Source organism: Bos indicus, chromosome 13 (assembly GCF_029378745.1).
Source record: "Bos indicus isolate NIAB-ARS_2022 breed Sahiwal x Tharparkar chromosome 13, NIAB-ARS_B.indTharparkar_mat_pri_1.0, whole genome shotgun sequence".
Classification (NCBI taxonomy): domain Eukaryota; kingdom Metazoa; phylum Chordata; class Mammalia; order Artiodactyla; family Bovidae; genus Bos; species Bos indicus.
Genome location: NC_091772.1, coordinates 74,761,900 through 74,771,496, shown reverse-complemented (window position 1 = coordinate 74,771,496; position 9,597 = coordinate 74,761,900). Strand labels below are relative to the sequence as shown.

The following is a 9,597-nucleotide window of genomic DNA, read 5'->3' as shown; positions in this document are numbered from 1 at the left end:
TATCCATTCTCTCATAGGGTTGTTTTAAGGACTGGCCTTGTTAACACACTAAAGCATGTGAAACAGTGCCCGGCATATAGTCAGTGCTGTCCTAGGAATAATTCCTATCATCATGTATGTCCCCCGGATTTTCTTTATCCACTGCCTTACGTCTGCTTACTTAGGTTGTTGCCAGTTTCTCAGTCTCTGAACAGTGCTGCAGTTTACATTCATCTAGGTGTTCTTTTGTGTACACATGGGTGAGGGTTAGAGAGTAGGAACATATTTAGGCTTAATGGTTAAGACAGTCCTCCTTGCACAGGAAGGAACTCTTGCTCACCCTTCCAGATTCAGTTCAAGCTCCGATGTCCTCTTGGCTGATAAATGTTTTCTGACTTCAACCACAATGTGCAGAATCACACACACACACACACACACACCGTTATTCTAGAATAAAGGGTCACACCTGCAAGTGTGATGCCACCCCCACCAGCCACAGGATCATCACCCTTGTAGCTAAGGTGGACTTTCTGAGAATGGAGATGGAGTTTGGAGCCTGCGTTTTAAGCAAGTTTTGAGGGCTCTCATGCACCCGAGAATCTGAGGGCCACTGAGAGGTCCTGGAGGAAAGAAACGTCGTTCAGCTCACTTCTCTATCCCCAGGGCCCAGCACAAGGCCCAGCTCCATGTCAGAGCTCAATAAATGTTTGATGAATGAATATTAGGCTGGCCATTTCCTCAGCTATAAAATAGGAATAATTACATTATACCTTTCTAATAGGAAGGATTGAACGTTAATATTTATGAAGTGTTTTAGAACACCGCCTGGTGCATAGTAAGCTCTCTGCTGGTTACATACATACATGCAGGCATGCATACCATACATAAATCTGCTCCTCAAGGTTAAAGAATCCACATTTATTAAATACATTCTAATAAGAAAGGAAGGTGGGAAGAGAGGGCCCAGCCCACCTCCCCTCCTCCTCGTCCTTCAGAACAGATCCACTAGTTGGGATCCGGCAGACTGGCTCATTCCCAATTGGCAGGGTCCCCCAGGGGGCCCCCGCTGCAGTGCTGAAGCAGGCTTGGGAGCCCTAGTCCTCAGGGCACTTCAGGAGGTCGAAGGTCACGTAGCCCACATAGTCCACCTGATTCACCTCATTCTGGGAACTCACGCGCCAGTAGAAGTGATCCTGGCAGAAGTAAGCTTTCTCTGCAAGGGAGAAAGTGGCCCAAGAGGGGTGATTCCAGCTCTCCCACACACACGGACCCAAACAGGAGTATGGTCTTCACAATCACGCTTCCTACCCTTTCGAAATCTTTCCAAGGTTTCCACTGGACATGTCTGTTCCCCACCCCACCCTGGAGATGCTGGAGGGCACAGACCTCCATGTCCAAAGCACTGGCACAGGGCCTGGCACACAGTCGATACTCAGAACAATTCATTCAACAAATCCCATTCATCTATCCAACATTCATCATGCCACGCACTGTTAGAGACACTGGGGATACAGCAGAGGGAAAATGCAGGCATGATCTCAGTCGTTTGGGTGCTTACATGTTAGCGGGGTAAGACATATGATTAACAAGCAAATGCATAAGTAAAGGAGGTTGGTTCTGACAATAGGGAAAGCAATGAAGGAAACGTAAGTGAGCAGTCGAGTGAATAGATAATGAGGGCCAGAGACGGCCTCTCTGTAGAGGTGGCCTGAGTGCTGAGACCTGAAGGCTGAGAGGGAGGCATCCCAGTGACAATCTGGGGGAAAAAACCCTCCAGGCAGAGGGAACAACTGGCACAAAGGCCCTAAGCTGGGAATGACCTTGATGTGTTCAAAGAACAGCCAGAGGCTGGTGTGAGTGGAGCAGAGCAAAGGGAACGACAGGAGTAGTGGGAGGGGGTGGGGAAGGGGGAGGAGAGGGGTCAGATCAGGCTTCATTAGTGCCTTCGACCTTGCATGCCCTTCCCCTCTTAGCTCCTCCCTACTCTCAGAAAACATATTTGAAGGTATTGGACAACCAGCGTGGCTTGGACTAGGGTGTCTGCAAAGGAGGTTGTAAATATTTTGGTGGCTGAGCCAACAGCAGTTGTCCGCTGATTGGGGGTGAGCAGTGGGAAAGAGAAAGAAAGGGTTAACTCCAGCTACTATCCCCATTTTACATATGGGGAAACTGAGGCTCTGTGAATAGCAGTGACTTGCCCAAAGTCACACACACACATCTACGTAATGTCTTATTTATCACTGTATCCCCAGTGGCAGCGTGATGCCTAGCATATTACAGGCACTTGATAAATATGGTCTAATAAAGCCTTCATACAAACCAGGTGTCCTGTGCCATGGGGGAAAGAGCTTCCAGCTGGGAGGCAGGAAATCTGGGTTCTAGTTCTGTTGTGGCCCTGGTCCTCAAATGGTCTGGGAAAATCCCTGACTCTGCGGGGAACTCATCAATGAGGGACATTTGCCTCAGTCTCCACCGGCTTTTTCTTTCTGGCTTGAAATTTGACCAATCACTAAGGCAGGGGCTTCCCTGGTGGCTCAGATGGTAAAGAATCTGCCTGCAATGTGGGAGACCTGGGTTCGATCCCTGGATGGGGAACATCCCCTGGAGAAGAGAATGGCTACCCACTCCAGTTTTCTTGCCTGGAGAATTCCATGGACAGAGGAGCCTGGCGGGCTACAATCCATGGAGTCACAAAGAGTCAGACACGACTGAGCGACTAACAACACAGGGTAGGGGAACCTACTGTGGGAGGTATCTCTGGGAGGGATCCTCCCCCTGACCCTGGCTCTCAGCCCTCACCTTGGTACTGAAAGATGTCGTGCGTGCTAATGGGCACCCCGGGGAACATCTGGTCCACGGGGGTGACGCTCTGGGGATCCACCTTCTGTGTCTTCACGTCGAACCTGCAGGACGGCACCGAGGAGACAGGCGCTGAGCCGGCGGGCAGGCGGATGGCGCCCGGGCTCCCCCTGCTGGCGGTCCCCGGGAATCTCACCTCCAGAAGCTCTGCCCGCTGAACAGCAGCACCTTACCCTCAGGGCGCGGGAGGGCCCCGGTGACCTGGGCCACTTCCGGGCCCAGGCCCAACTTGTCCAGACGCCTCGGGCCTAGCAACGACGCGCCGGTGTACACCCACACTTGGCGCCCTGCCGAAGAGAGGCTCACATCGGTCTGGGGGCAGGGAGTGGGGTACACACCCCCCTTGAATGTCAAGAGGGAAAACGCAGGCACGGTCCAGGAGTGCCCGCAGTCTCTGTGCCCAAGGAGCAGAGCCCCTCGGTAGGACTGTGCCAGGGTGCTGTGAGGAGGGCTGAAATTCAGCCCTGCTAAATTTGTTCAGGGCTCCCCTGGTGGCTCAGACGGTAAATAATCTGCCTGCAATGCGGGATACCCAGTTCGATCCCTGGGTGGGGAAGATCCCCAGGAGAAAGAAGAAATGGCAACCCACTCCAGTCTTCTTGCCTGGAGAATCCCCATGGACAGAGGAACCTGGTGGGCTACAGTCCACAGGGTCGCAAAGAGTCGGACACGACTGAGCGACCAAGCACAGCACAGGGGAGGGAGAAAGACGAAAACTAACCAGAGAAGAAGAAAATCTTCTTGGTGAGCGGATCCTCGAAGGCGGAGTCCAGCTTGTGGGGCAGCGCAGGCCACTTGCTCTTGACAAGGAAGGGACCCTGCACCCGGCGGCCCCCTCCCTCAGAAAGTCTCCAGTACTTCCTAGGGATGCGAAAAGTGGGGGTGGGGGCACTGAGCCTGGAACCGACGGCCAGTGGGCGGGGAGACACAGGCAGTCCCGCCTCCAAGCCCCCGCCCCCGACCGCGCAGCCCCGCCCCTCACCCAGCCTTGAAGAAATGCAAGCGGTTCCTAATCTCCGCGATGGCGTCGAAGATGTCCACGTTGCAGACGTCCTCCGCTGGATCCGGGGACTCCGTCGGGGCCGCAGAAGGGCCAGCCGTGGGAGGACCCGTGGGGCCAGCTGCCGGGGGCCCTGTGGGGCCAGTAGTGGGACCCTCTGAGGGGCGGGCGGTGGGAGGCCCCGTGACGCAGACCGTGGGGGGAGCGGTGGGCTGGGGTTCGGTGGTGGTAGTGGTGGTAGTGGTCGGAGGCCGTGGTTCAGGCTCAGGGCGAGGACCTGAAAAGAGATACCGCGTAAGGCAATCGCTGTTCTTGCATCTCTGTGCCTTTGGAGTATCTGCTCCCTGGTGCCTACCTGGAGGTCCCTGGCGCTCTCCCCACTTCAAATGTTGGATCCTGCCTTCCCCCAACCCCGGGCTGGCAGCTTCCTTTCACACACTCACCCCCACCCCCAGGCTGGTGGGAAAGAAGCCTCTTTTGAGCTCTCAAACTGGGTGCCAAACAGTGCTGGGAGCTTTATAAACGCACATTAGCTCCTTTGATCTTCAGAAGGGGGAAAAAGAAAAAACTATGGAGCAGATTCTTTAATATTTTCATTTTTTTGATGCGGAAACATACTAATGATAATAAGTGGTGATAATAATAAAACTATCAAACATTTATATGGTGCTTGCTATATTCCAGGCATTATTCTAACTCACTTAAGCCTCCTAACAACCCCATGAGGCAGGTGTTAGCCCCACTTTACAGATAAGGAAGTTGAGGGGTGAAGTAACCTATCCAACGTCATCTAGCCGGATAGTGGCTGGACCGGCTTTTGAACCTATGTCCGTCTCACTCTAGAGTCGGGGCTCTTTATCGCCATCTCCAAGTCCTGACCTGGCAGCAGTTGTACCCACCAGCCTCAAGGGCTCTCAAAGATAGATATCAGAGTCCTAACTCTCCCCTCCTCCCTATTCTCGGGGTGTTCTGAGCCGGGAGAACCTAGCCCTTCCCTCTCCTCCCTCTATCCCTGCCCCACGCCCTCACCATACAGATGCTGGATGCCCTGAACATCGTCCCTATGCAGGGGGTGCTCCTCTGTGAATCTGTACATGGGGTACATGAGCGCCTCTGGCACGGAGGTGTGATCTAAGCCCAGCGCGTGGCCAAACTCGTGTGCGGCCACAAGGAACAGGCTGTATCCTGGACGAAAGAAGGGAGCCTGAGCTCGGAGCCCTGGACCGAGCTCCCAGCCCGGGCATCCCTCTCGGTCACCACTGCCCTGGCTGAGGCCCCAGCCACGGAACCTCGGCGCCCCGCCCACCTTGATCCGGGCAGAAGCCCCACTTCTTGTCTTTGTCGAAGTTGGAGGTGGTGGCGCACCAGAGGTGCCCATCATTGCGACCCTCTCTGGTGCAGGCCGAGTATTCCTTGCCCAGGAAGGTGAAGGGGAAGACGCACAGCTCCCCCGCCGCGTTGCCCCCGGTCACCGTTGCATCGACTGGAGAGACCAGAGCCTCGGGTGAGCCAAGTGGAGGCGGGGTGTGGGGGGCAATGAAGAGCCAGGGGCGGGCCAATCGAGGAGCTAGAGAAACTGGGAGGCTTATTTTAAAAGCCCAGGGGGAGTTGTGGGGCACCGCCGACATCTGGCTAGAATAATGGGCGGGGCCTGGGGACCGCAGACCTAGGAGGAGGCTGCAAGCCTGGCTGAAAGGCCAAGCCTCCGCGGATGCGGCGGCGGCATCTGGAAGGCTGGGGGAGGAGCTGCGGTGACGGCAGGCCGAGTCAAGGCTGTCCTGAGCACCGACAGGAGCGGGAAGACAAACGGACGGGTGGAAGGGCCAGGCTCGGGAACCAACGCGGAATGAGGGCGCGAGGCTGAATCAGGTAGGTGGGTCAGAGGTACCTCGGGTCGGGCAGAAGCCGTAGAGCTTGTCCTGGTCGTAGTTGGCGGTGGTGGCGCACCAGCGGTAGCCGTCGGAGCGACCATCGGAGGTACAGGCGGAGTAGGTGCGGCCCTGGAAGGTGAACGGGAAGACGCAGGGCTTGCCGTCCGCATTGCCGTCCTGGGTGTAGAGTCCTGGGAGGCCCACACGATTAACTGAAGGTGCCGCGAGTTAACTGACCCACGAGCCACCTGTGTCCTCCTCCCCTTTCTCGCCTCGTCTCACAGATGAGGGAACTGGGCCCAGAGAACAGGAGAGGGGTTCGCAGGCCACCCTCGGCATCAGTGGCAGAGCTGGGATTAAGAGCCAGCGCTCTGGACCCTCGGGAGGGTGGGCACTCACTCTCGCTGGGGCAGAAGCCGAACTGGCGGTCGGCGTCGTAGTCGGCGGTGGTGCTGCACCAGAGCATGTCGTCGGAACGGCCGTCCGTGGTGCAGGCGGAGTAGGAGCGACCCTCAAAGGTGAAGGGGAAGTGGCAGGCGGCGCCCTTCGCGTTTCCGAAGTAGGTCGGGATCACTGCGGGAAAGGGGGACTGGGGTCAGGGGGACTGATGATGCGCGTGAGAGGAGAAGGGAGTGGGGGCCGGGGCAGCTCGGGATCTCACCAACGCCTTTGCCCAGAGACCACAACTCTTCATCGTCGAAGTGGGCATCTCCCTGAATGCCTTTGCCAGGCGGAAAGGCGTGTGCCAGGAGCCCGTTCTTCCCATCGAAGGGATACCCATCTCCGTGCTCTGAAGAAGCGGGTGGAGAAGAGAGTGAGACGCGTACGGTTGCGCAGGTTGTGCACTGCCCAAGGGCTCTGGCCTAACTGCAGGCTAAAATTCGGCCTAAGAGCCGCAGTTCAACATTTGCTGTCCCAGTGCAGTGAGGTGTCGGTCAGGAGGGGGCGCCATAAGGGCGATCGGCCGCCAGGGCTTCAGAGACAGGCAAGAGAAATCCAGGTGCTGGGCCCCCCGCGTCTCTCTTTGATCCTCCCACCTCTGTCCCCATCTCAGATTCTCCCGATTTCCCCCTTATTCGCGTTCTCACCTCTAACACCAAACTGGATGACAATGTCAGCTTCGGGGCCGTACACTCGAGTGAAGGTGAGCGGCGTCACCGCGCTCCAGAGCGCGAAAGCGCGGGCAAAGGCGTCGTCGATCACGGCGCGCGGCAGGTCTTCCGAGTAATTTTGGATCCTGGAGGGAAAAGGCAGGAGGATAAAGGGCAGAAGTGAGAGGTGGGAGCCGGGCCAGCAGTGCCACCCGGTGTCTCCGCGACTTCAAATACATAGCCCTGCCTGCGCTCCACGCTTTCATCTCGAAAGCACTTTCAGACGGACTTTTCTCTTTGGAGTCAGTTGGCGAGGTCCATTTCCCCCGATGGGGGAGACGGAGGCTCTGAGGGGGAGCCACTTGCCTCAAGGCGGGCACATTCAGTGAAAGCCATGGATTGGCCTGAGACGGGATGTGTTCTCCAAGGGGCGGCGCTTGGGAACCCGCCTCTCGCCACCCTCTGCACCCCGCTCGCCCCCGCGGGGCCCAGCCGCGCACCAGTAGGTGATGTTGTGGTGGTGCCACTTGAGTTCGCCCTCAAAGGTCTGGAATCTGCCCACGTCTGGGACGCCGCAGCGCGGGGCTCGCATGGCGTTCAGGGTGGTGCTGTCCAGCTCGCCAGTCTCGGGCAGGGACAGGCGCCGCTGGAAGCGCAGCAGAGCTCGCTGCAGGGACTGACCGTCCTCGCTCAGCTCTGCCCCAGGAGTGTAGCCATAGCGGTACAGGTATTCCTGTGGAAGGAAGGGCAGGGACGTGGCAGAGCCCCGACGCCCTTTCTCTGTCCTACTGGGCAAGGACTCCATCCCTCCCGGCTCTTGGAGACTAGCAACGAGACACTGTATCCAGTACTCGGTACCCTGGATACCAGGGCTTGTGCCCGCCCCAAGAATCTCCCCTCCGTGTGGACATCCTCAGCTCCGTTCCACTCCAGGATGCCCCCATGCAGTGCCTACTTCAGGGCCCCCTAGGGTTTACCCCTGTTCGCCCTCAGCCCATCACCACTCCAGAACCCCCCAGTGCCCCTTATCCATTTCCCAGTGCCCATCTAGGAAACCCTCACTAGCCTGTTTCCAGCAGTCCCTGTCCAGAATCTCCCAGGGCCCGTTCTCACTGCTCCGTCCTCCAGAGGTGCCCATCACCACTCCCCCCACAACAAGCCCCAGAGTATCTCGTTTGAGACCCCGCACCCTTCCTGGGACTCCCGGCCAGCCCTTCCCAACTCTAGATGGGGGAGTGTGCCTACCTCTGCCAGCTGCCTGTTGGTGAGGTTGGTTCGTGGTTCTCCTGGAAAGACCACAACGGTGGGCTGGCGTCGTCTGGGGACAGCAGAGCAGCAAGCCAGCACCAGGAGCGCCAGGACCAAGGGCTGCAGGGGGCTCATGGTGAGGATAGCACTTGGTCTGGCTGCAGCTGCCCTCCTGGGGGCTTTAAAGAGGCTGTCAACTGAATCAGTGACCCCGCCCCTCTCTGACTGGCCACTTGCAAGAGCTGACTCAGGCCATGGCGTGTGTGTGTGTGTGTGTGTGTGTGTGTGTGTGTGTGTGTGTGTGTGTCGGGCAGTCCCAGCATGAGAAGGCAAGGAAAGGGCTTACACCACCTCTCCCCTCTCCCTCCTGCCCACAGCCCCCATTGCCAAGTCAGGCAGGACCCCAGACCCAACAGGAAACCACAGGCCCACAAGGGAAGGATTGGGTTTTGCAAACTGCAGAGCTTGTGAGAACTGCATGAGAGGGAGGGAGGGAGGCAGGGCTGGCTGGAGGACTCCCTGAGCCCTCCATCGGAAGACCCCCTAGAGATCAGCCTAAGGAAAAAGGATGGAAAGTTCCCGAGACTTCTGTCTGAGCCAGACAATCCCGCTTCCTGATCAGACGCCCTCCGTGGACCCTCCTCACGCTCCCAGGCTCTGCCCTCTTCTCCCTGGAAGTCTGCCTTGACTCAGCTTCCTCTCCCTGCTCCACCTGGGGGCAGAAGGAGTGGGCCCCGCTTGGTGGAAATCGGGGAATTCCATGGAGACAATTCCTGGTCTTCAACAGGCTGGATCCTTGAGAATTGCACAATGGTGGTTGAGCGGTGGGGGGAGGGCAGGTGGGGACAGTGGGAGTGTTGTGGCGTCTGGAAGCCAGCAGACATAGCCTCATTCCTTCAGTGCCTTGGGCAAATGTCTTCACCACTGTGAGTCTGTTTCTTCAGCTGTAAAAAGGGGCCCTTTTTAACTTTACCCCTTTCCCATAGCCGGCTGGGTCCTATCATTCAGGGCTGGCAGCACTCTCAGTGGTCTGCTATGTCCCAGGTCCCGGGATACTTACTGTAGCTAAAGGCAATGATGTTGGGATGGGAGAGGAGGGTTTGGGCAGAGCCTGGAGAGGTGGGATGGGGTGGGCCAAGCCTGGCACATCCAATGGCAGGGGTCCTGTTGTTTAGTCACTCAGTTGTGTCCAACTCTTTTGCAGCCCCATGGACTGCAGCCCACCAGGCTCCTCTGTCCATGAGATTTGCCAGGCAAGAATACTGGAGTGGGTTGCCATTTCCTTCTCCAGGGGATCTTCCCTGCCCAGGGATTGAACCTGCATCTCCTGCATTAGCAGGCAGGTTCTTTACCACTAAGCCACCAAGGAAGCCCAGGGGCCCTGTAATTATGTGTAAATATCTGTACAGCAGGCTGCTGACTACATTCTCTGTCCACTGGGTATGCACTGATATAGACTTCTCCACTTGGGGAGACGGCATGAAATTGTCTGATGGTTTGTGTGGAAGAAAAGAAAAATCTGTATCCCCCACACTGCCCAACAGTGTCA

The 9,597-nt window shown here is 57.1% G+C and overlaps 1 protein-coding gene across 1 annotated transcript; it reads right to left on the bottom strand.

Annotated features, from left to right (window-relative positions):
• Positions 1 to 882: 882 nt before the first annotated feature.
• MMP9 (matrix metallopeptidase 9) lies at positions 883 to 8,240 on the bottom strand. The gene is made up of 13 exons (XM_019972500.2): positions 8,046 to 8,240; positions 7,301 to 7,533; positions 6,798 to 6,946; positions 6,371 to 6,499; positions 6,109 to 6,282; positions 5,727 to 5,900; positions 5,145 to 5,321; positions 4,868 to 5,023; positions 3,821 to 4,115; positions 3,560 to 3,699; positions 2,975 to 3,125; positions 2,779 to 2,882; positions 883 to 1,192 (listed from the first exon to the last, which is right to left on the bottom strand). The coding sequence occupies exons 1-13, from the start codon at positions 8,181 to 8,183 to the stop codon at positions 1,074 to 1,076; spliced, it is 2,139 nt and encodes a 712-aa protein (XP_019828059.2). The 5' UTR covers positions 8,184 to 8,240; the 3' UTR covers positions 883 to 1,073.
• Between the last annotated feature and the right edge of the window lie 1,357 nt (positions 8,241 to 9,597).

Bases quoted from the DNA above. Each gene is read 5' to 3' on its own strand.
- MMP9 (XM_019972500.2), bottom strand. From the start codon at position 8,183: ATGAGCCCCCTGCAGCCCTTGGTCCTGGCGCTCCTGGTGCTGGCTTGC. The intron at 5,322-5,726 runs GTACCTCTGACC...TGGTCTCTCCAG, and splicing joins CGGCTTCTGCCCGACCCGAG to TCGATGCAACGGTGACCGGG. The intron at 1,193-2,778 runs GTGAGGGCTGAG...TCTCCCTTGCAG, and splicing joins CGACATCTTTCAGTACCAAG to AGAAAGCTTACTTCTGCCAG.